This window comes from Sorex fumeus, unplaced genomic scaffold (genome assembly GCF_029834395.1).
Source record: "Sorex fumeus unplaced genomic scaffold, SorFum_2.1 ptg000033l, whole genome shotgun sequence".
Classification (NCBI taxonomy): domain Eukaryota; kingdom Metazoa; phylum Chordata; class Mammalia; order Eulipotyphla; family Soricidae; genus Sorex; species Sorex fumeus.
Genome location: NW_026606090.1, coordinates 21,288,007 through 21,312,720, shown reverse-complemented (window position 1 = coordinate 21,312,720; position 24,714 = coordinate 21,288,007). Strand labels below are relative to the sequence as shown.

Genomic DNA, 24,714 nt, shown 5'->3' with positions numbered 1-24,714 from the left:
CCGGCCGCGGCGCATGCCGGGAGCTGTAGTCCGGGCTGGAGGCGCGGGCCGAGGGGAGGCAGCGCCGTCGGCGGGGTTCAGGGGGAGCGGCGGGAGCAGGAGCCCCAAAGAAGAGCCGCCCGAAGGGTCTGCGCGAGGGGGGGGGCCCGCGCACCCTGAAGGCAGCGGGAAGGCAGGGACGATGCCGAGGAGAGCGCGCGGCAGAACCCGCCCCCGGGCTGGACGTTTGGCCCCGGGTGAAACAAACAGCGCCTAGTTCCTTACTGCACCCCCTTTGCAACCATCTGCTAGCCCGCGGGGTGCCGGTGCTGCGCGACCCCGAGGTGTCGGGGACAGCCTGCGGACAGGTGCCGGCTGGAGACGGGCCGGAAGCCCCTTGGACAATCTATGTGCCCCCTAGATTGGCGAGGGTCAGACAGCTGTCAGCGCACACCCTGCTCCACGGGCGCTCGCATCTGGGAACCCTGGCAACAGTGTCAGACCTCAGACTGGGGAGACAGCAGTGAGAGGCGGACGCCTCCTTCTCCCCCCACCCAGAGAGCTTGCTCGGGAGCGTCTCGAGGCCTGGGCTGCAGCAGGTCAGCCCTCCCTCCCGGGCGGGCGCCGGCCCCCGCGCCTCCTTCCTGCTGGCGGTGCAAGCCCGAGGCTTGTGGGTAAGCAGGAGCACGTCAGCGCCCGGGGGCTCCGTGCCAGTCACGTGCTCGAGCCTGCTGCTGCTGCTGCTGCTGCTGCCGCCGCCGCCGCTGCCCCCCAGACCTTCGTTCGCTTCGAGAGATGTGAGGGCATCTTCTGTCCTTGACCGAGCAAGGAAGAGAGGAGGAAGCGGGGAGTGGGGGTGGGCGGGGGGTCGGGGGTGGGGGGGGGGCTGTCAAGATTCTCTAGTTCTCTAGCCCCATCCCCCAAGTCTAGAAAATTGATGTTAAACAATAGGTGTCCTAGGTGGGTGACGTGGAGACTAGGCTCGCGGGGCTGTGCAGACGGGGTGATCTGTTCAGGGGCCGGTTGGTGACTTGGAGCGTGGAGGCGCAGACGGGCGCGTACAAAGGAAACGCGCCCGGGTCTGATGAGGAAACCGGTCCTTTGCTCGCCCTGCCCAGAACGCTGAAGCTGTGGCGCACTCTCCTCCCCCGTGGCACGGTGATCGGTCTGTTTGGTGCCTTCCAAGAAGTCCTGATAGCTTTACACAAATGAAAAATTAAAAAGGTAACTACAGAGCAGTGTTTGCTTGTTGGAGTTCAACGCCTACTGCTGGCTCTGCACTCAGGCATCACTCCTGGCAGGGTCCAGGTGCCAGGGTTGAATCCCGGTCAGCTGTGCAAGGCAAGCGCCCTACAGGCGGTACAATCTCTCCAGTCCCTAATTTGATTATTTAAAATAAAATAAATAAACCTGTAAACAAATACTGCGGATGACATCAGAACTGTGAGTTCCCACTACGATTAATCATCAAATATTTCTAAGTCTATGCACGTGTTGTACTCATGCTTTGCGTGATAACCCAAGGTTAAAGGAGCTGTAGACACCACATTTTTAGGGGCTGTGGACATGACTCAAAAGGCTGGAGCACATGCCCTGAATACAGAAGCTTCAGGGTTTGATCCCTGACACCCAAAGCTCCCACTACCCAGCACCATAGCAGCAACTCCCCAACAAGTCCGGAGCACCACGGAGCACTTAGCCAGGATAGCTTCCCAGCACTGCTGAGTGAGAACCCAAACAAAGCCAAAAATTTTAAAACAAACCCCCAAAACCCAAACGTTTTTATTGTTGTATATGTTTGTCGTGGCTGCGCGACATCTTATTATGACATCTTATTATCTCATTCCTACTTTGGACAAACTGGCAGGCTATCGAATGTAACCTGCCCACACGGCAGAGTCTGGCAAACTCCCCGTGGCGTACCCAATATGCCAAATACCAGTAACAATGATGGTTCTCATTCTCCTAACTCTGAAAATGCCTTGAATATGGCACTTTTTAAAAAATCTCAGGGCTAGGATGAAGGAGACGTTACTGGGGCCTGCTCGAGGCAATCGACAATAACAGGATGGTCGTGATCGTGATTGTGATGTTTGTTTTATCTTTTTGGTGGGAACAGGAAAATTGTACAGGAAGCAAGTCTTTTGCCTTGCATGCTGCTGACCTGCTTGAAATCCCTGGCAACACATGTGGTCTCCCATGCACAGGCTGGCATAGTCCCTGAGTGTGCCAAAACCCAACACTAAATAAAAATTTGAATATGTCTTTGGTGGTGGGAAATGTACACTGGTGAAGGGATGGATTAGAACACTGTGTGACTGAAACCCAATCATGAATGTTTGTAACTGTGTATCTCATGGTGAACAATTTTTAAAAATATTTTAAAAATAATGTCTTTTTTAGAACACAGACCTATGAAGAGGGCTGCCTGCCTCTGTTTTAGGTGCCACCTGTCTCCTGGAGAGACTAACTGGCTCTCTCCATAACCCTTTCTGCCAATGTCCTCCTTTCTCCACCATTCTGTATTTTCATGGTTTTGTTAATAAACCATGAACTTGATCTGACACCTGGATTTTCCCCTTGAAAAAAAATATGCTAAATTGTTCCAGGGAGTTTTATTTAACCTATATCTAAAGCTATGCTTAGAGTATAAAATTAAATATATGTAAATAATTGGGCTTGAGCAATAGCACAGCAGGCAGGGCGTTTGCCTTGCACGCAGCAGACCCAGGTTCAATTCCTCCACCCCTCTCATAGAGCCCAGAAAGCTACCGAGAATATCCCACCCGCGGCAAAGCCTGGCAAGCTACCTGTGACGTATTCAATATGCCAAAAACAGTAACAACAAGTTTCACAATGGAGATGTTACTGGTTCCCGCTCAAGCAAATCAATGAACCATGGGAGGACAAAACACTGTCCTCCTGCGGTTCATCGATTTGCTCGATTTGCCCCAGCGGGCCAAGTAACCTCTCCATTGTGAAACTTGTTGTTACTGTTTTGGCATAGCATATCAAATATCAAATACATCACGCGTAGCTTGCAGGTTGGTGTGCTGGGGAGATAGTCTTGGTAGCTTGCTGGGCTCTCCGAGAGGGGCGGAGGAATCAAACCCGGCTCTGTCTGGCTGGCTGTGCGCAAGGCAAATGCCCTACTGCTGTGCTATCGCTCCAGCCCAATACGAGGACAGTGCTATATTAAATAATTGGGTTTAGGCTATGCTCAGGGATTGTGCCTGGAAGTGATCAAGGGACCCTGTGTGGTAGGCACCAAGGATCAAACCTAGGTCAGCCATATGCAAGGCAAATACCTTACCTGGTGTACTCTTTCACGCCTCTTTAAAAAAAAAGTATAATTTTAGCATCTAAGTTTCTCTGAAGTTCAGAACTTGCTTTTTCTTCATAGAAAATGAATAAACAGGGAAACTGGGAACATTGGTGGTGGAAAACATACACTGGTGGAGAGATGGGTGTTGGAATGCCGTATTACTGAAACTCTACCATGAACAGCTTTGTAACTGAATCTCATGGTTCTAGGAAGAGGAGGAGGTGGAGGAAGAGAAGAAGGAGAAAAAGAAGAAGAAACAATTCATAAGGACAGTTCATCTTGGGGCTGGAGCAATAGTAAAAAGACAGTTCATCTAGTACAATTCTCAGGGCTGGGGTTATGGAGCTATTTGTTCGGTTTCACTTCAGAAAAGTATATTTAAAAATTTCTTACATGATAAATCACTTATCATGAAGAAGAAAAAAGAGGCAGGCTTCCTAACAGAAGGCAGACATTGCCTTGAACAAATGGATTTCAATAAGGTTTCTTAATCCATCCCTTTACAGAATAGGATTGCCAACATATGGCCATAGTTGAAACCCTAGCTCATCTTTCAAATACTGAGCTTGGAATTGTTCATCTGGTTTATGAATACTTAATGATTTTCACTTTGGCTGGTTGTAAGTGAATACAATGCATGAATAAAAATATTTTCCAGTCTAAAATGTCTCCCAGAGAGGAGTATTTCTGTATCCTTTATGATCTTTTTCCAGAAAAATATGTACGCATAGTAGTGCAGTGATTAATTTATGCAATGAGTTTGAGAATTATATTTTACCTAAGCTTTTAGAACTCAAAAATTCACCATCAGGAATTTTCAGGGAGGGTAAAGTAGAGAGATCAAAGCTTTGGAGATTGAATTAATTCTAGTAAACAGAATGTGAAGTGACACCTTTTAGGTGGAAAGTTGATCATTAGACATGTTCAAAGGGACCTCTAGCGGCCAAACTGAAAATTCATGCCTGACACAGTTCATTCATTTGATCTTGGCTGAAAAAGAAAGTGTTGCGGATTCCAAGTGTTTCCTTAAAAAACTGAAATTTTGTATCGCCCATCTTCATTCTTACAAATGTGCGGCCCAGATGAGTGGCGTTTGTGGTCGTGGTTAGCTGACATGGTAAGGATAAGGATAAGCATTCTCTGGGAGAAAGCTGTCGCTGCTGGTGGTCGGAGAGAGCCTCTAAAAATGCTGTCTCCCTTCTAGACCCAGATAAAAATGGGAGAGCGCAGATAACCGGGGAGCTACCAATTTTCTAGGAAGCCCATCCTAGAAGCTGAGGTCCTCCCCACCCCAATTCGAAGGTGCCTATGTCACCGCACACCTTCAGTTAGTATTTCACATGAATTTTAAATGGTTGCTTAACACAAACCACTCATCGTCATGCAAATCTAGCGGCACTCCTCTTTTCGTTGTTGGATTTCACAGTGTAGCTGTCTGGGCCCGGGAAAGGAGCGGGGTGCTTTCCTAACCATTCCCGTCCCTTCTGCCACTCCCTTCTCCCCGCACCCGTCGGGGGCCGGGCAGGTGGGGGAGGAACTGCATCAAAGTGAGGTCACTCGTGAGTCCAAAATGGTTGCCACGGCGACCAAAAAAGCACAATACACTTCTACATAGATGAGCTGCTGCTTTAATGCGGCCTTCACTGGGTCGCAGAGACGTCGGCCGAGCGCCAGCCGGCAGTCTCAGGACTCGAACCCGGCGGAAAAACCCTTCAGGCCGGGAGGCCTGGGCCTCGCCGCTTCCAGCCGGCCTGGACAGAGGCGCCCGCCCCCTCCCAGATCCCGGGAGCTCATTGGTGGGCAGTGTCGTCACTCAGAGTGACGTCACCGGCGCGGGGTGGGGAAGAGGTGGAGCCATAGAGTCTCGGCCTGAGCCCTTCTAGCCAGGACTGGGGCGGGCCTGGAGGACCGAAAGCCGTTCCGGGGAGCTCGGCAGAGGAGTGAGGAGTGAGCGGGCCGAGTCCTCCGGCTGTTCCCTAGTGGCCCTTGCCTGCCTGTTCTTCTGCCGAGGCCGGGCCGTCCGCATCCTCCGCCGGGCGACGGCGCCTCGTTTTGCCGACGGCTGCCAGTGTCCCACCTTGGCCTCTGCCCTGGCTTCGTCCCCTGCCGGTCGCCCCCACCTGCCGGGCTCGGCCTCATCCTCCTTCTTCCTGCTCCAGCTTCCTCCTCCTTAAGGTCCGTCCTCCCTCTCCGCCCACCTTAGCAGCCCAACAGGACACTCCCCCTCCCCGACTCCACCTAACAAGCTCTGTCCACCCCCATTACGCGCGCTAAGGACAGCGCCCGTCCGCGCATCAGGCGCGACGCCCCGCAGTCCAGCGCCTGCAGCCAAGGTACCCCGCGGCGCCGGGCTGTGGGCGGGGCCCGCTCTGGCCCCGCCCCGACACGCCCATCTGGGCGTGGCTACCCGCAGTCCTGGGCGGGGCGGGGAGAGCGCAGGCGGCCGGGACCCAGCTTCGCCTCCCTCCGCCTTCAACTCTCCCCACTTAATGCTGGATTCAGATGATCTGACGTGCCGTGGTTCAAAATGTCACCTCTGTGGGTGAGGTTTCTGCCCAGGAGAGACCCCTGGAACTTCTTTAACAGACACAGAAAGCTGAGTGCATAGAATGAGCTAGTAAGAGTCCTTACCTGCCCTGGACTGAAAAGTGCTCCCGGATGGATAAAGGTTTGGGTCAAGTGTGTTTACAAAGATGAAAGTTCAGTTTGGTTTCTTTGGAGCATCACTAGAACAGGAAACTGATTTAGTAGGGACAGAAAGGAAAGTAGTGAGTGCTTAACTTTTGGGGCAGCTTGGCCAAATGTGGGTGGGCAGGGAAGCCTACAAATCTAGGTTTACTTTTCAAATTTTTTTTTCTTTTGGCCACACCCGGAGATACTCAAGACTTACTCCTGGGTCTGTGTTCAGGGATTCCGCCTGGCAGTACTCACATGTGGTGTAGAACTATCTCACAGGAGGATAGAACTCAACCTCCCACATGCAAAGCAAGGGCTGTATTCTCTACTGTCTCCTCAGCCCCTCTCCCTGTATTTTGAGGCTACATTTAAGTATTCACGCTCAGTTTCTGAATATTTTTTAGACACTTGAAGAGATTACTAGGTATTATTATTTCTAGTTGTTGTTTTGGGGGTCCAGCTGTGCTCAGGGCTGGTGCTTGGGGCACCAAATGGAGGGCTGATCAAACCCTGGACAAAGCAGATGCCTTACATGCTTACACTATCGCTCTAGCCCCTACATATTGCATTACATAATAATAGGTGTTATTAACTATAAATCAAGATATCATGAGCATCATTACATTAGAAATCATTTATGTTTATTGGGATTTCAAAGTACCATTCCCAAGCCCACGGCTAAGGAAATACTATTGATGTTTGTTGGAAATGAACTTGAATATTTTGTATTCTGATCAGAACATGCAATATTTCTATCCTTGCAATAGTTAAAAAAAATTAAATCCTGATATTATTGCTTTTAAACACAGTATATGTTGTGTGTTTTTTATTATTTGTTTTTGGGTCACACCTGGTGATGCTCAGGGTTTACTCCTGGTTCTGCATTCAGAGATCACTCCTAGCAGCCTTTGGGGACCATATCAACCTCATGAGAGGCAAACACCCTACCCGCTGTACTGCTACTCTGGCCCCTAGTTTTAACTTATTTATTAATTTGCTTTTTGGGTCACACTGGGCGATGCACAGGGGTTACTCCTGGCTTTGCACTCAGGAATTACTCCTGGCGGTGCTCGGGGGACCATATGGGATGCTAGGAATTGAACCCGGGTCGGCCGTGTGCAAGGCAAACACCCTTCCCGCTGTACTATCGCTCCAGCCCCTCTAGTTTGTTTTTAAATACTAAATTATTTACTCATTTTATCTAGGTCCTTCTATTGACTATATATAAATATGGCCTTCTTCGGTTATAATACAGTCTTAACTCTTGGCCGGACAAGGTAAGCTTTGAGAATCCATTCCACTCAATAGTTATATACACTGTATTCTTCAATATGTGAAAGGATAGGCTTAGTATACAACTGAAGTTTTGCTAATTTTCAGGGACCCAAGCACAGCCCCTGACATTTTAATATGTTTAAATTTACCTCCAATTTTCTATATGCTTTAGAACTCAGGTTGAGTGATTTTGTAGATGTGAGCTAAAGGTAAAAGACGTAATAGTTTGAACGACCCCTCTATAATTGAGGAATATTATATGGGTCCTTTGGTTATAAACAAGTAAAATAGCTGACAAACAAATCCATTTTACAAACATGTCTGTCCCGGTAAAGTCTGAAATCCTTTATTCCAAAAAATATCCACTTAGGTGGCTGAAGAGATAGTAGAGGGGCAAAGCATTTGTCTTGAAGATATGATCCCTGACACTGCACGTGGTCCCTCTACCCCCTTCAGGAGTGATCCCAGTGCCAGAAGTAAGCCCCCAGCACTGCAGGTATGGCCCCCAAACAAAAGGCCTAAACCAAACCAGTGAACAAGAATATCCACGTAGAACTTATAATGTGTTGGATGAATTGTATATTTTCTCTTAGGCCAAAGATGGCCAAAAATGGCCTTTATTCTTTTGAACTGCTTTCATTTTTTTCTCAAACAAAACAAACAAACACTGTCTTCCCTTTGTTCATCGATTTGCTGGAGTGGGCCCAGTAACATCTCCGTTTTGAGACTTGTTGTTACTGTGTTTGGCATATTGAGTACGTCACGGGTAGCTTGCCAGTTCCAAATTATGGTAAAGGCTGTCTTTTTTGCCAAAAGAGGTTTCTGCCAGGAACGTCTTTGTCTAATTGGGTCTTATTTTTATTCTTAAGTGATCAGATATGTTAGTTAAGTTGGGATTTGTCAGCTGTAGCAAAACTGGAGTAGAGAAATTCTTACTAGTGCCCAATTCTAATTCCCATGCGTAGTGTTCTTGAAGAATCTTAGGTGAAGGGCATTTCAGCTCTAAAGTGCCTCTCATTTGAGCTAGTTCCTGGGTAATACATACACAAAATCCTATTATGTGGTTCATGATTCCCCACAGGGACCCCGAAGTGTTTCATTCCAACAGAATTACTATTGCCAGTAGAGTACGCAGAGACCTAATTCTTTTTTTGTTTTATGTAGATGGAAATTAAATTTCAAGCAACCCCTGGTGGTAGTTTGTTATTTAGTTTTTAATTAATATTGGCAAAGTTTTTTAACTTCTTACAAAGCAATTACTCTTAAGAATTAATTCAATATTTCTTATGTAGTATATCATTCAACCCTAGTGCATATTGTTCAATAGAAAACAATGCTATATTTCATTCATTAATGACATATCATCTGCATTTAAAGACAGACTGAAAACCTTGTTTTAGTCGGAGAAAATACTTACTTAATTTTTAAGCTTGTAATAGTATGTGTTCAACTCAGAGAATATTACTCTTTATTCCAGATTCCTTAGACATTTAATCCATCCAGCCTGTGTTCCTTGTTCCCCATCAATTGTGTTTCATCACTTGCCAGATTTCCATTTAAACAAAACAATTATGAAGGATTATGGAAGCAAGACATTCTGTCTTAGTCAGTCAGGCTGTAAAGTGCCTCATATACGCACTAGAATCATACAGAAACTACACACATCAACCTGCTGGCTACAAGAGGTCCCAGGTAAACATCAGCTAGTGAAAAGTACCAAAAAGCCACAGGTGACAAGCCTTGAGCCAACAAAAGAAACTGGCGTGAAGACTAAGGAAGCAAAGCGGTCTCTTAGACAAAAAATTGTGGATGAATTGAAATATTATTACAATGGATTCTCTTTGCTTTGGATTGACACCAAAAATGCTGCCAAAATGGTTTGGAACCTGTTGCATGGACAGGTGCTGACCAGACGAGAGAGACGAAGGGTAGGCAAGACTCGTATTTGAGAAAGAAAATGTAAGGGTGAAATGAACTGGTTTTGGTAGGGGGGTGCACGCACACCTGGGAGTAGTTGGGTCTTACTCCTAGTGTGGCTGGCAGGACGTTATGTAGTTCCAGGGATCAAACTCGGGTTGGGAGGCCAGATTACCCGCCATACTACCTCTCTGTTCCCAATGGACTGTTCTGAACTAAGTTTTCCCAGCAGGACTCAGGACTCTGTGTTGCCCGGGAATGAACCCTAGAACTCTGGCATGTAAATACATGTGCTCCAGCCCTTTAAGCTATCTGGCCTAAAACCAAATGTTTTGTTTTGACTTGTTTTTGTGTGTGTGTCCGCTGGGCATTGAACCCAGCCCTGATAAAAGCAAGGCAAATGCTACATCCCTAGCCCCCAGAATTAAGTTCAAACTCATTTTAAAACTCATCCTAAAAATTGCAGAGTAGCAACATTATTTGGAGGTGAGAACCAACATTTTCTATTTGCCAACAACTGACTGACTGCATAACTCTAGGTAAAATTTTTAAAATCTGTATAGTTTGCCTATAGAATGGTTAAAACTGATTTCCAAAAACATTATAAAAGCATTGTAAATCTTCAACTTTGATCTGTATACCTAAGTAAAAAGTTGTTAGTATATAAAAATTTACATAAAATATTACATATATATGTATATTTGGGACCATGGCTGGTGGTTCTAGGGGCTACTCCCTGCTCTGTGCTGAGGATTACTCTGAGCAATATTTGGGGGCCGTGTGGTTCTGAGGATTGAACCTGGGCCCCCAGCATTCAAAAGTGCTCAGCCTGTTGACCCATCTCTCTGGACCATAAAAAAAATGCCTTCTAGGAGCTAGACAGATATTATAGGGGTAAGTGCTTGTCACTTGGCACCCCATATGGCCCCCCCAAGCACCTCGAGGAGTGACGCCTGAGCACAGAATCAGAAGTAAGCGCTGAGCCCTATCAAGTGTGGCCTAAAGTGAAACTAAAATAATGAATAAATAACTTGTCATTTGTGTTCTCTTGGCACACCTGGCAGGGTTCGGGGGACATTCTTTTTGTTTATTCGTTTTGGGGCCACTGCGGCTGTGCTCAGGGCTTACTCCTGGTTCTGTACTCAGGGGTTCAGGGAACCTTGTGGGTGACAGGGATAGAACCTAGGTCAGTTTTGTGCAGGGCAGGTGCCCACTCACTGTGTCGCCCACCCCTCCCAGGTCCTTCCTAACTGTGCAGCAGGACCACGAATGCCAGGGGTGGCAATTGGGCTTCCCACACACAAAGCAGGTGCTCAAGGCACTGAGTTCACGGATGCAGAAAAAACAAAATCGAAAAAGTTTTGTTTTATTTACTTTTGGTTTGGAGACCACATCTAATTGTGTCCATGGCTCATGCTGTGCTTTGCGTGCAGGGGCCACTCCTGGCAGGTCTGTGGGATCCTATGAGAGGTGGGATATTGACCCAGCTTGGTTGTCAGCAGCAATCACCTTACCTGTGGTTGTATCTCTCCAGCCCCCTAAACACCAATTTTATTTCATTTATTATTTTGGGTTTTGGACTACACTGGGTGATGCTCAGGGATCACTCCTGGCACTGTGCTCAGGGATCACTCCTGGTGGGGCTCAGGGGACCATTTTTGATGCTGGGGATCAAACTTGTGTCAGCTGTGTGCAAAGCAGCATCCTACCCACTGTACCATAACTTGGGCCCCTAGAACCAGTTCTAAAAGATACCAATGTATTTAAGTATAGACCCCAAACTTAGATGCAAGCTAGGACAGAGCAAAATAGCACATAATGAATACAGGTTTTGACTCAGATTTTCTTTAAGACATATATATGTGTGTGTGTGTGTGTGTGTATATATATGTATGTATATATTTACTTCAGAGCCATGGAAAGCTCCACATTCCATTTTATGAACAGCTGCAGAAAATCTGTCTTTGATTTTTAAAACTTTGAGAACCAAGGCAGGCTTCTTTATTTGGGGGGGTTCTTTCTCTGTTTTTTTTTTTTGGCATGTTTTAAAATAATGAATATTTCATATGCATTTAATTCTTTAGCTGTTGAGAACTTGTGCTGATATCTTCCGCTTGGTTCCATTTATGGTATTCATATTTGTACCCTTCATGGAATTCTTATTACCAGTGTTTCTGAAACTCTTCCCAGAGATGTTGCCATCAACTTTTGAAAGTGAATCTAAAAAGGTATGTAGGATTTAAAATATTTTTTTAATTAAGACTTTTTTTAGAGCTATGTTTAGGTGTACTGAAAAACTGAGCAAAAGAGATCTCTTTTTTTTTTTTGTAGGAGTACTGCTATTTATTCAGCCACTGGTTAGCTAATTGAATTGGGCATGAACGAGCAGAAAGAGATCTCTTTAATATATACTCTTCTGCTCATTCTCATATTATTTATATCTTGAATGAGTAAGGTACATTTGATAAAATAAAACCACTACGTATAAATTGAAGCTCATACTTTTCCTTCACTCTTGGTATTACACACATCTATGGGCTTTAACAAACGTGTCTTGCCATGTATACACATCACAGTATCATACATGATAATTTCATTGCCCCCAAATTACTTGTGCTTCACTTGCTTATCCTTCTTCTCTCCTCCCTTCTCTCTCAACCTGAATCAAACACTGATCTCTGTACTGTTTTTCCTTTTCATTGGCTCGTTGTTGTTTGTTTTATTTTGGGCCATGCCCCTGGAGCTCAGGGCTTGCTTCTGGCACTGCTCAGGGCTCACTCCTGGCAGTGCTCAGAGACTATATGTGTTGCCAAGGATCAAGCTGGGTCAGCTGTAGGGACAGCAAAAATCTTCACTGCTCTTCTCTCTTTCTGGCCCCTATGCCTATGGTTTTGCCTTTTCCAAAAAGCCAGATTGTTGGAACTGTACGGTGTCTAGCCATCTCAGTGTGGCTTATTTAACTAAACAATATGCAGTTAAGATTCTGTCATGTCTTTCCCTGACTCCTTTCATCTATCACAGTGTAATATTCTATTTACAGCTTTAATGCAATTTGTTTATCCATTTACCTACTTAAAGACATCTTGATTGCTTCTGATTTGGGGTAGCTATGAATTAAGTTGCTATAAGTATTCATTTATTTGGACATAAACTTCCACAAATTTGGATAAAAGTCTAGAATAATTGCTTGGAACGTATGGTGAGACTATATATATATATATTTTTTTTTTGTTTTGGGGCCACACCTTACAGTGCTCAAGGCTTATTTGTTCTAATTCTCATAAAAGAATTTATAAGAATGATTTATTTGTTTATTTATTTATTTTGGGCCACACCTGGCATTGCTCGGGGCTTATTACTGGCTCTGCTCTTGGGAATCACTCAGGGAACTCTGGTGAGCTCAGAGAACCATATGGGGTATTGGGGAACGAACCTGGATTGGCCGTGTGCAAGGCTAATGCCCTCCCCACTTCACTATTGCTCTGGCCCCTCATAAAAGCCACTTACTCGGGTCTGAAAATAATATTACTCTATGAGAAATGGACGATCAGTAACGAGGAAGCAGTTATTTTTCTCTCCTCTTGAGTTTCTAAGTTGTAATCATGAAGGACTGATTAGCTTTTTTCCTCTTCTTTTGTTAAGGAAGAAAGACAGAAAAAGACATTGGCTGCAAAGTTGGAAGTAGCAAAATTCCTTCAAGAAACAATTACAGAAATGGCATGGCGGAACAGGGCCAAGTTGGGCGATGCTTCCACACAGTTCTCATCCTACATCAAACAGGTGTCTTTCACATAAAGCCAGAGTAAAAATAAAGATTTGTGTCATCTTCCAAATTGTTCACAATCTCTGAGTTTGCAAGCATCCAGATTATGTAATACAACCTTGTGAACATTTATAGTAATGTTCAGAGAAACCTATATTTGGGGGGACAGGGATCACACCCAGTGAGGCTTAGGACTTACTCCTGACTCTAATCTGAGGGATCATTCTATTTTTTTTTTTTTTTGCTTTTTTTGGGTCACACCTGGTGATGCTCAGTGGTTACTCCTGGCTCTGCACTCAGGAGTTACTGGTGGCGGTGCTCAGGGGACCATATGGGATGCTGAGAATTGAACCCGGGTCGGCCGTGTGCAAGGCAAACGCCCTACCCGCTGTGCTATCTCCCCAGCCCCTGAGGGATCATTCTTGACGATGCTTGGGAACCCTATGTGGGGCGGGGATTGAACATAGGTCAGCCGTGTGCAAGGCAAGAACCTTCCCCACTGGACTATCTCTGCAATCTGGAAAACAAAAAAAAAAATTTCAAAGCAATATATTATTTTTAATACTGTCATTTTTTGGGGGGGTGGGCAGGGGGAGCCACACCTGGTGATGCTAAGGGATTACTCATGGCTCTGTGCTCAGGGATCAGGAATTACTCCTGGTCGGGCTCAGGGGATCATGTGGCGTGCTGGAGATCAAACCTGGGTCAGTGGTATGTTAGCAAGTTCCTTACCCACTATACTATCTCTCCAGTACCCCCTCCCAACTTTCTTTTGGTGGTGCTTAGGGGATATTTCTGGCTTGGTGCTCAGGGTTGCTCTTGGCATTGCTTGCAGGACCATATGTGGTGTTGGGGATCAAATGGTCTTCTGCATGCAGAGCAAGCACTCCAGCCCCAATTGAATTGTCACTTTGGCATCGAATGGAGTAGATCAATTTTATTCTTTTTTTTTTCTTTTTAATTGTGCTGGGACTTGAACCCAGGGACTCAAGCATCAGAGATACATGCTCTGCAGCTAAGCCACACCCCCAACTGCAGACCTCTCTGCCCCTCTGTATCACAGGCCCATTCAAAGAAGCCAGTTGATGTCTTTCTATCTGATGTCTCTTATCAAAGAGACATCAAGTTGTTTTTCAAGTTGACAAGGAAGGTTAGATAAGGAACTACATTTTAACTAGCCTCTTTACCTCATTGTCAAGGTTCAGACAGGCCACAAGCCCAGCACGGAGGAGATTGTTCGCTTTTCCAAACTGTTTGAGGATCAGCTGACTCTGGAGCACCTAGACCGACCGCAGCTTGTTGCCCTGTGCAAACTGCTAGAATTGCAGTCCTTTGGAACCAACAATTTACTCCGCTTTCAACTCCTGCTGCAGCTGAAGTCAATAAAAACAGACGACGAAGTAAGAGTTTCGCTGTCGCCGTAAGGAGTTAGCAGAGCACTGGGCGATGCCGAGGGTGGCTTTCCACCAAAGTGGGGACTCTTCTAGGTCTGGTAGGGTGAGTGGTCTCGGCAACCACAGTCATGCCAACCTGTATGCCGATCACTCATTTTCAGAGCTATTTGTCACCCCTGACTCATTTTCTTTTCTCTTTTTGTTTTTGTCTGGGGGGCTACACCCAGCTGTGCTCAGTCCTTACTCCTAGTTCGGCACTCAGGGGGCTGCGGGGTCAAATCTGGGTCAGCAAGTGCAGGGGCATCACCCTGGCACAGTCCTGTGCTCCCTGACTCGCTTTCCTGCGGTGCCCATATGCTCCTAGTAATTTGGATTCGCAGCTGGGACTAAGCTGCAACGAGAGGGCCTGGCGGGGAGGACGCGCAACCCAGTGTCTGCCCCCGAGGCCGGGACCCCACTGCTCCCACTCATCTGCATTGCTGCCACCAAAGGGAATATTCTCTGGGCAAGTTGATCTGGTAAGAAGGGGTGACGGGAATAATTCAGGGGGAAAGCGGGGCCTTGCTCTGATGGGGAAGGCAGGCAAGTGCCCGTTGGACTAGAACTATTAATTAACTCCTTCGAAAATGGAAAGAATGTTCCTGAGTCTGAAGCAGCCCCTTGAAAGCGTTCAGCCCCAGGGAGCAGGCATCCCAGAACCGGGCAAGCATGATCTCACCATCCCCAGTGAGGGCTCAGTTGTTGTCATCAGAACTTGGGAATAAGCAACACTGGTCCTAGAGGAACCATTGTTTCTGTCACATCAAGCAGAAACTTCTTATGAAGAGAGTTTTACAGAATTGGGGCTACTCCTGAGGTGGTGGGATGGGCTAGTGGGAGAAGAACATTCTGGAACGTGCACTGAATGCTTCTCAAGTACAACTCTTATTTTTTTGGGGGGTCACACCCAGCAATGCTCAGGGGTTACTCCTGGCTCTGCACTCAGGAATTACTCCTGGCAGTACTCGGGGGACCATATGGGATACTGGGAATTGAACCCGGGTTGGCCCATGCAAGGCAAATACCCTACTTTCTGTGCTATGGCTCCAGTCCTCCATTTCTAATGAATCCTAAAGCTGCCATGAGGAGAGTAGAGCTGCCACAGGTCAGCTGCTAAGCAGGAGGAGAAAGAACCACCTAGTGACAAGCCAGGGCAGTCTCTGACAGAAAGCGTTCCTTGGTCTCAACTCCTACCTCGAAGTCAGCTGGACTTCCGGGGTAATGGCCTATGTGTGATGGCCACTGGGTAATGGCACTCCATCTGTCAGTGCCCAGGGTCAAGTATCCGGATTCTGGTGCCTTTGGTTGGAAGTCAAGGATTAGGTACGGTTGGAAGCAAAAACCCCAATACCATGCCCTGTATTTCTTTCAGGCAATTGCCAAGGAAGGCGTGAATACTTTGAGTGTGTCAGAACTGCAGGCTGCCTGTAGGGCCCGAGGAATGAGGTCCTTGGGTCTCACCGAGAAACAATTGAGACAAGCGCTCACAGAGGCAAGTAGCAGCTTTCTCGGGTCTTCTCTCTAGAACTTCCCCTCTACATTTGCACGCCTTACTCTGCAATTTCTACTTTGCAAGGGAATCCTGTTATGCAATTGGCCTTATTTCAGTGAGCAAAGGGAGGCTGAACAAATCAAATTTATTTTTGACTCAGGTGGCACTGCGTTTGTTTACTGCTGTTGTATATCAAGTTTTTCTTTTTTTTTTTTTTTGTCTTTTGGGGTCACACCTGGCGATGCACAGGGGTTACTCCTGACTCTGCACTCAGAAATTACTCCTGGCAGTAGCCCAGGAAACCATATGGGATGCTAGGAATTGAACCCGGGTCAGCTGCGTGCAAGGCAAACGCCCTACCCGCTGTGCTATCGCTCCAGCCCCTGTATAGCAAGCTTCAGGGATTAAAACAACACCCTATTTGTTAGCTCACAGCTCGGAAGTGCAGGCTGCAGTTGCTCCTGTGAGAGAAGAATCACTTCCACATTCATTCTGCTTTTTTGGCTGCTTACTTCCTTGCAGCTGTTGGCCTTGTTTCCTCACAGGCTGCTCAGAGTCCTGGAAGTCACCCTTTCTGTAGCCCGAGGTCCTTTCCATCTGCAGAGCCAGCAACTTAGAACTTCTCAGGTGTCAAACTCCCCACATTCTCAAACCTCACCTTTCTCTGTTTTTCTACCACTAACGACCCTCAGACTTAAGGATCTCAAGTTGTTAGACTCTAGTGAACTACCAGGGTAATCTTCAAACCAAGGTCAACTGACTTCATACCTTCATGGTATCTGCAGAATCCCTTGGTCAGGGGACTAGATTACTCTATGAATAACTGGGAGAAGGTGTGGGCTCAGGAACCACCAGGACTCACTGGACCATTTGAGAATTTTGCATAGTCCTGGTACCCTAAGTGCCTGGGCAGAATCTTTTATTTCAAGGCTTGTCATCTGTATGAATTGTCAGGAAATCTAAACCTTGTTCACTTGGGACATTTTCCCAGTCAGTACCCTCACCCAAAGTAAAGTGATAGCTTTGGTAAAGCATATTTAATATTTTCCCATCTGATATTGTATTTGTATTTGTTTGTTGTTTTCGGGGATTGAACCCAGGGTCTCACATGTGCAAGGCAAGTGGTTTCCCATAAGCTACAAACCCCAACCCTGGAGCATTTATATTTCAACTGTCAGTGCTATCAAAGGAGGAACTCTTATTCAAGCTCTCATTCCTGTAATTGTAGAAAGTGTTCTAAAATGTATACAGATTACTTTGGAATCAAGTCATTATTGTGATTGTGTAGTTAACAATTTCCTCCTTGATATGGGATCTTTTTGGTTAGAAGATGATCACATTAGGAGCTGGAGCCATAGTACAGCAGCTAGGGCACTTGCTTTGCACACAGCCAACCGGGGTTTAATTCCCAGCTGTCTACAGGGTCCCCCGAGAGTACCAGGAGTAATTCAGAAGCACAGAACCAGGACTAACCCCTGAGCATCCCCAGGTATGGCGCTATCAGCTAAAAAGATGGCTACATTAGATACTTAGACAAAGAGATACTTAAAATCATTTATTCTGGAACACAGGCTCTTAAGTGGGTTCTTGCTTGTCAGGTCTTTCTTTTTCTTTTTCCTTCTTTTCTTTTTTGCTTTTTTGGGTCACACCCAGAGATGCTCAGGGGTTACTCCAGGCTCTGCACTCAGGAGTTACTCCTGGAAGTGCTTGGGGGACCATATGGGATGTCAGGGATGGAAACTGGGTCAACTGCATGCAAGGCAAATGCCCTACCCGCTGTACTATTGCTCCAGCCCCTTGTCAGGTCCTTTTTGAAAGGATATATCATTTTACAATCTCACTACAGGGAATGTGACTACTAATCTAGGCAGATATTTAGTTCAACATGTATTTTTTTCCTTTAAACGCTGTAAACATGCTCGCCTCCCGTTGTTCATCGATTTGCTTGAGCAGGCCCAGTAACGTCTCCATTATTTTGAGACTTGTTATTGTGTTTGGCATATCGAATATGTCACAGGTAGCTTGCCAGGCTTTGCCGTGCTGGCGAGATACTCTCGGTAGCTTGCCGGGCTCTCCGAGAGGGGCAGAGGAATCGAACCCGGGCTGGCTGCGCGCAAGGCAAATGCCTTACCGCTGTGCTGTCACTCCAGCCCTCCTTTTAAACTGTCCTGTCATTGTCCTCCCGTTGTTCATCAATTTTCTCGAGCGGGCCCAGTAACATCTCCATTGGAGACTTTGTTGTTACTGTGTTTGGCATATCAAATACATCACGGGTAGCTTGCCAGGCTTTGCTATGCGGGCGAGATATTCTCGGTAGCTTGCCAGGCTCTCCGAGAGGGGTGGAGGAATTGAACCCGGCTCAGCCAGGCTGGCTGCGCTCAAGGCAAACGCCTTACCGCTGTGCTGTCACTCCAGCCCTCCCTTTAAACATGTATATAAATTTTACACTCAAATATTATCATTGTTTAAGTGATAGGGGTATGAATATGAATGGCTTTGTTTCTTTATACTCTCTGAATCCTCTACATTTTCTTTTTTTTTCTAATTTTTTTTTTTTGCTTTTTTTTTTTGGGTCACACTGGCAATGCACAGGGGTTACTCCTGGCTCATGCACTCAGGAATTACTCCTGGCGGTGCTTGGGTGACCATATGGGATGCTGGGAATCAAACCTGGGTTGGCCTCGTGCAAGGCAAACGCCCTACTTGCTGTGCTATTGCTCCAGCCCCTCCTCTAAATTTTCTGCACCATGCCTTATTATTTTATTATCTGAATGTATATATTTGCACCTTTTTTTTGTCCTCCTTTTTTTTAGAATCTGTGTTCCAAAAATCCTCTGATAGGATTCAAGCAGCATTTCGTACAAAGAAAAAATTTTCATTGGTAACCATGAGCCATCTGAACCTCATAATAGGATACACTAATGAGATGCCACATTCAGTGTTGGCACAGATGCGTTTGTAGTCTATGTGTTGGTAGGGGCTGCGGGGGGCGGGGGTGCAGGGTATCCTGTGCTGGGGCAGAGCCCCCAGGGAGGACCTTGGTAGGTGTTGGGATATTAAGTGTAACAAATTATTGTGAACAACTTTCACGATCACGACCACCCTGTTGTTCGTCGATTGCCTCGAGCAGGTGCCAGTAATGTCTTCTTCGTCCTAGCCCTGAGATTTTTTTTTTTAAAGTGCCATATTCAAGGCTTTTTCAGGGTTAGGAGAATGAGACCCATCATTGTTACTGGTATTTGGCATATTGGGTATACCACGGGGAGTTTGCCAGACTCTGCTGTGTGGGCATGTTACATTTGGTAGCCTGCCAGTTTGACCGAATTAGGAATAAGATGATAAGATGATAAGATGGGCCTCGGTGGTCTTCAGCTGTTGGGCCCTGGTGGAGACAGTCAGGCATAGGGTAGGAGACTCTGTCTTGTTCTCTCCCAGGAGCTGAGCGTGATGATCTCTGGATCCTGGCCGTTATTTTATAAAAATAAAATAATATAATTTTTTTGTTTGTTTTTTTTGGGTCACACCCAGCGATACTCAGGGCTGACTCCTGGCTCTCCACTCAGGAATCACTCCTGGTGGTGTTTGGGGGACCATATGGGATGCTGGGAATCGAACCTGGGTCGGCCGCAGGCAAGGCAAATGCCCTACCCGTTGTGCTATTGCTACCCCCAAATTATATAAGTTTTTAAAAAATAAAGTTACAGTATCCTTCATAACTTAAAAATGCATTTTTAGTGGGTTGGGGAGAAGGTCTAAGCGGTAGAGCTCAGCCTTGCATGTGTGTGAAGCCTGAGCCCCGCCCCCATGCGTCCTCCCCTCTCTGGCCCCTGCAGTGCTGGTGTGGAAGCCCAGGGCACATGCTCTAGCCCTGGCCTGTCGGCTCTCCTGTCAGCATGTGTGGGAAAACAGTAGGTGTCCGAGGTCTCACTCAGGTCTGACATTCACGACTGTCCTTTGTTATTCCCGTCTCCAGTGGCAGGATCTCCACCTGAAAGAGAACGTACCTCCTTCTCTCTTGCTCCTATCACGAACACTTTACCTGTTAGATGTGAAGCCAAAGCCAGTTGAGATACCACTAACTGGGCAGGTGAGTAACTGATTCACAGAGAACCTGGATTTCTGTAAGTGAGGCCTCTGGCCACAATGACTTACTCATCCCTTCCAGTCAGAGGAAACGACTGGATATATCTTTTGGAATTTGGCCAAGCTGTTTTTGAACCCTTGCAAAATTCCCCCAGATATCAAAATCATTCAGGTTACTTTTAGGCAACATGATATTATCTTTCATCCCAGCAGAACTTTTGTGTTGGTTTTATTTTGTTTGGGGGCCCCACCCAGCAGTGTTTGCAGGACCATGAAGTGCTGGAGACCCACCTGGGTTTCTGCATGTGCCCTTACTCCCAGCCCTCTCCCAAACTCTTCCTAAGCAAGCTTTTGATCCCCCTCACTCTCTCTTTGTTGAGATTGAGTAGTTCTTTCATGGACGTTCCATTTGTCCAGATTATAATTGGAAGGGAAGAAGGGTTTGGGGCCACAGTGTGCCCTGAGGCTATTCCTAACGGTGTGTCCAGCAATGCCCTGGGTGCCCAGAGACCATATGCAGTGTTGGGTACCACTAACTTCAGCTCCACGGAGGGCTGATGTCTTACACCTCTACTAATTTCTTTAATTTAAGAGTCCTAGTTTGGGTTGTTTGGGGCCACACGTGGTGGTGCTCAGGGATCACTCAAGGTGAGCTTGGGGGACCAAATGGGATGCTGGGGATGGAATCCAGGTCAGTCGCACGCTGGCCCCGTGGTGTACTTTTTGAAATCCATGTTTCTAAGTTCCTATTCTCCGTGAGCATAAAATGAGAACTGGACTGTAAAGAACTTAGGCAATCCAATATATGCTGTACTTTTGCGTATACGTAGGATGAATTTTCAATACTAGAGTAGAATTAGGGTGCAACTTTTTAACATAGGGTGCTCAAAATGCAAAGATAAATAATTCTAAGTTGCTTCTCAGGCATAGTTCACATGTTATTCATAAAGGGTATAGTTGGAGGAAGTTGGGACTCAGTGGAAAGCAAATTGCGCTGCCAAGTACTGACGACTGGAGAAACGTTTCTGCATTTCAGGAAGAGCAGAAAGCTTATGTTCCTCTCTCTCTCTCTCTCTCTCTCTCTCTCTCTCTCTCTCTCTCTCTCTCTCTCTTCCCCCCTCTAGACAACAGACATTCCCTTGGAATCACTTGCTCCCCCTGCACCTAAAGAGAACTTGGTGGATGAAGCGCCTCAACCAAAGGGATCCAAGGTTGGACCGGCACTATTGTGATTGTTAGAAAGGGAAAACGAGTGTTTAAAGTTTTCTTTGTGGGGCTGGAGAGAGAGCACAGCGGGTAGGGCGTTTGCCTTGCACGCGGCCAGACCTGGGTTCGATTCCCAGCATCCCATATGGTCCTCTGAGCACTGCCAGGAGTAACTCCTAAGTGCAGAGCCAGGAGTAACCCCTGCGCATCGCCGGGTGTGACCCAAAAGGAAAAAAAATAAAGTTTTCTTTGTATGGGGGCCACGCCCCACAGTGCTCAGATGTTACTTCTGGCTCTGGAATAAAACTTGAGGCTTTCTCCAGGTCTTGTTTTCTCTGATCTTCCTCAGTGGCGGCGGGTGGGATGGGGCTGGGCTGGGCTCACTAGGCAATGCTCAGGGTCTACACTCTTGGCTGGGCTCCCAGGAGACCTTGTAGGGCCAGAGACCCAGGCCAGCATCCCTGCACGGACTCCAGCCTGTTGGTCACTCTGGTCATTTCTCGCTTTTACCTCCTGCATGAAACGATCTCAGTACAGTGACACTCTCTCCCCAACCCTCCTCAGGTTCATTCATTCCTAGAAGGGGGATTGCATTCCTGTTCCCACCTCTTCTTCCTGTTGATGCTGTCGTTGCTGTAACTGGGGTTACGCAGGCTTGGGGTGGTGCCCTTGCTCCTTGCGGCGGCATTTATTCTGTTAGTTGTGGGGTTCTCACACACTTTCCACAGTGGGCATCTGCCAGGGTCATTCTGGCTACAAGTGGTGGCACTGGGCATTGAACTCATGGCTGCACGAGATAGATTTGTCAGCTCCTGGTCCATCTCCAAGCCCCCCTAACAGTGTGGTTTTTTTTTAAATTATTTTTGATTTTTGAACCACACCTGGCGGTGTTCAGGGTTTACTTCTGGCTCTGCGCTCAGGAATTACTTCTGGCAAAGCAAAAGGGACCAGGGCTAGAGTGAATAGTGCAGTGGGTAGGGCATTTGCCTTGCATGCGGCCGACCCGGGTTTGATTCCCAGCATCCCATATGGTTCCCTGAGCACTGCCAGGAGTAATTCCTGAGTGCATGAGCCAGGAGTAACCCCTGTGCATCGCCGGGTGTAACCCAAAATGCAAACAGGAAAAAGCACAAGGGACCATATACGGGGTCCTGGAGATTGAGCCTGGGTATGTCACGTGCAAGGCAGAAGTCCCTACCGTGATGTTTACTGAGCACTTGCACTGTTTGACTGGCTTCTATAAAAGCTCAACAGCTGATTTTCTGCAGTTACTTTTAGAATGATGAGGGGTTTTCTTCATCAGGCATGGCGGTATGACTACGGGTCTGACACTTTGTCTTAAATTAGTAACCCAACTCTTGTTCTGATGTTTCAGGATGAAGAACTCAGGCAAGTTCCACCCGTTACATCACCGTCCATAACATCATCTGTCACTCTTTCATTACCTAAAGAATCCATCACTTCTGCTAAGGAAGCTGTAAGTGTCTGAAAGGAGGGTGAGAGGCACAGGAGAGAGAGAACCCTTTCTCTCGTTTTTTGTTTTGGGGCTACATCGGGTGGTTGCTCAGGGGTTACTTCTCACTCTGTGCTCAGGGGTTACTTCTGGCAGGTTCAGGGGACCACTTGGGATGCTGGGGATGGAACCCAGGCTGGCCACACGAAGGCAAACACCCTACCTGCTGTACTATCACTCCAGCCCTTCTCTAGTTATTTATTTATTTATTTATTTATTTGCTTTTTGGATCACACCTGCCGATGCACAGGGGTTACTCCTGGCTCTGCACTCAGGAGTTACTCCTGGCGGTGCTCAGGGGACCATATGGGATGCTGGGAATCGAACCCGGGTCGGCTGTGTGCAAGGCAAACACCCTACCTGCTGTGCTATCTCTCCAGCCCTTCTCTAGTTATTTATTTATTTATTTATTTATTTATTTGCTTTTTGGATCACACCTGCCGATGCACAGGGGTTACTCCTGGCTCTGCACTCAGGAGTTACTCCTGGCGGTGCTCAGGGGACCATATGGGATGCTGGGAATCGAACCCGGGTCGGCCACGTGCAAGGCAAACGCCCTACCTGCTGTGCTCTCTCTCCAGCCCCTCCTCTAGTTATTTTTAAGGGCGGTAGGAATCTGGAATTGAAATTCTTGCTAACCACCGCGGAGTTCTTCCTGCCATCCGAACAGGAAGTTGTAGGCTGAACTTTAGTCATAACCAGATTTTAAAAGCTATCCAAAAGTGAAAAATAAATTTAATCAATGTCATCGTGAATCAGGACTAAACAAGTAATCTCTAGAAGCTAATTACCATATAGGCAAATTATTATTTTTTTTTTTTTGGTGCCAGATGGAAATGGTTCCCATATGTGGTATATTTTACACAGGCATCTTGATCAGGAAACGCTAGAAAGACAGCAACTCCAATCCTTAGGAGAGTTGCATATAAGGAATGACTTATCTACCCACCATTCCCATTTGGATGGAGCAATGTGAGCTCACAAAGCGTATATGACACAAAGAGAGAGTGGGGCGGGGCCTGGGCCTTGCCCTGCTGGGAGGGCAAGGCAGCTGTGTACAGCTCCATGGGGTGTGTGTGTGTGTGTGTGTGTGGTGAATGACGAGGGGGTCTTCTTCATTAGGTAAATGCTAAATGCAGATCTGAGTCTCGTTATAACTAAAGAACACAGAGGGCCCCTGACCCTGAGAAGCCACACACCTAGAGCAGTGCTGAGGGTCTAACACGGCCTTATGTTTTCTCCGGGACCCTCCAGGCCACGTCACACAAGAGAGCCCGGAACCGCAAGGCTGATTCCAAAGGCACCTAAGGTCTGCTGGAGGGCAATGTGGTCTCTTCACCCACCTGTGCTGAAGCAGTGAGAGCCGGAAAGGACCTGGCAGCTACGACTGTGTCTGGTTGGAGGTAGAGGACCTGCTGCTCAGCCCCTGGAGCCAATTGGTTGAGGCAAACTATTGCAGATGTTATCATCAGTGAGAGCAAGTGCAGACCACTTAGAAAAGTCTGTCGTTATGTCCTCTTCACTAAACTTTCTGTAAAGCCCGCCCCTGTTGTTTTTCGAACAGTTCAGAACATATGTAGGTGAATGCCCTCTTTCCCCCTTGGTTTCGGGTCACACTCAGTGGTCGGGGACCACATGGGGTGCCAGGGATTGAACCAGGGTTGGCCACATCAAGGCAAATGCCTTAACCCCTGTGTTGTCTCTCTGGCCTTTCAAGACGATTTATTTATTTTTGTCTAATGGAAATCAGCTTGTTGCCTCAGATACTTCTGCCTCACGTGGCTTGGCAAGGCCTGTAAGAACATGGAAATGCCAAAAACCAGTATGAGAGCCCTGAACAGCTCAGCGACCCACCCTAGAAAACAAAGTGCCTTATGAGACAGAACGGAAGTACATACTCCCCAGCAAAGGTCTTTCTGGATACAAAGAAAACGTTTCTGGGAGGAGAAATGGAGAGCAAAAAGACTGGCAATCACAGACGTCCCCCCTCCGGGGCCCGCAGAGGCTCCGGGAATCTGGGAGTCTGCCACCACGGAGCATATGGCTTTCATT

General features: G+C 46.9%; 2 protein-coding genes across 2 annotated transcripts in view; one reads left to right on the top strand and one right to left on the bottom strand.

Moving 5' to 3' along the window:
• Positions 1-573, bottom strand: part of NSD3 (nuclear receptor binding SET domain protein 3) — a 119,638-nt gene extending 119,065 nt beyond the window's left edge. The window contains exon 1 of the mRNA XM_056116781.1: positions 483-573. The gene's annotated coding sequence lies outside the window, so the exon portion shown is untranslated. The remainder of the gene's footprint in view (positions 1-482) is intronic.
• Positions 574-5,460: 4,887 nt separating this feature from the next.
• LETM2 (leucine zipper and EF-hand containing transmembrane protein 2) lies at positions 5,461-24,030 on the top strand. Its single transcript, XM_056116918.1, has 10 exons — positions 5,461-5,479; positions 7,186-7,257; positions 11,257-11,400; positions 12,815-12,952; positions 14,135-14,335; positions 15,741-15,860; positions 19,834-19,947; positions 21,068-21,154; positions 22,525-22,626; positions 23,917-24,030. The coding sequence occupies exons 3-10, from the start codon at positions 11,299-11,301 to the stop codon at positions 23,968-23,970; spliced, it is 918 nt and encodes a 305-aa protein (XP_055972893.1). The 5' UTR covers positions 5,461-5,479; positions 7,186-7,257; positions 11,257-11,298; the 3' UTR covers positions 23,971-24,030.
• The last annotated feature ends 684 nt before the right edge of the window (positions 24,031-24,714 follow it).

Excerpts from the sequence above, each read along its gene's own strand:
- LETM2 (XM_056116918.1), top strand. The coding sequence starts at position 11,299 with ATGGTATTCATATTTGTACCCTTCATGGAATTCTTATTACCAGTGTTT. Across the intron at positions 12,953-14,134 it reads TCTCATCCTACATCAAACAG|GTTCAGACAGGCCACAAGCC; the intron begins GTGTCTTTCACA and ends CTCATTGTCAAG. Across the intron at positions 14,336-15,740 it reads CAATAAAAACAGACGACGAA|GCAATTGCCAAGGAAGGCGT; the intron begins GTAAGAGTTTCG and ends TATTTCTTTCAG.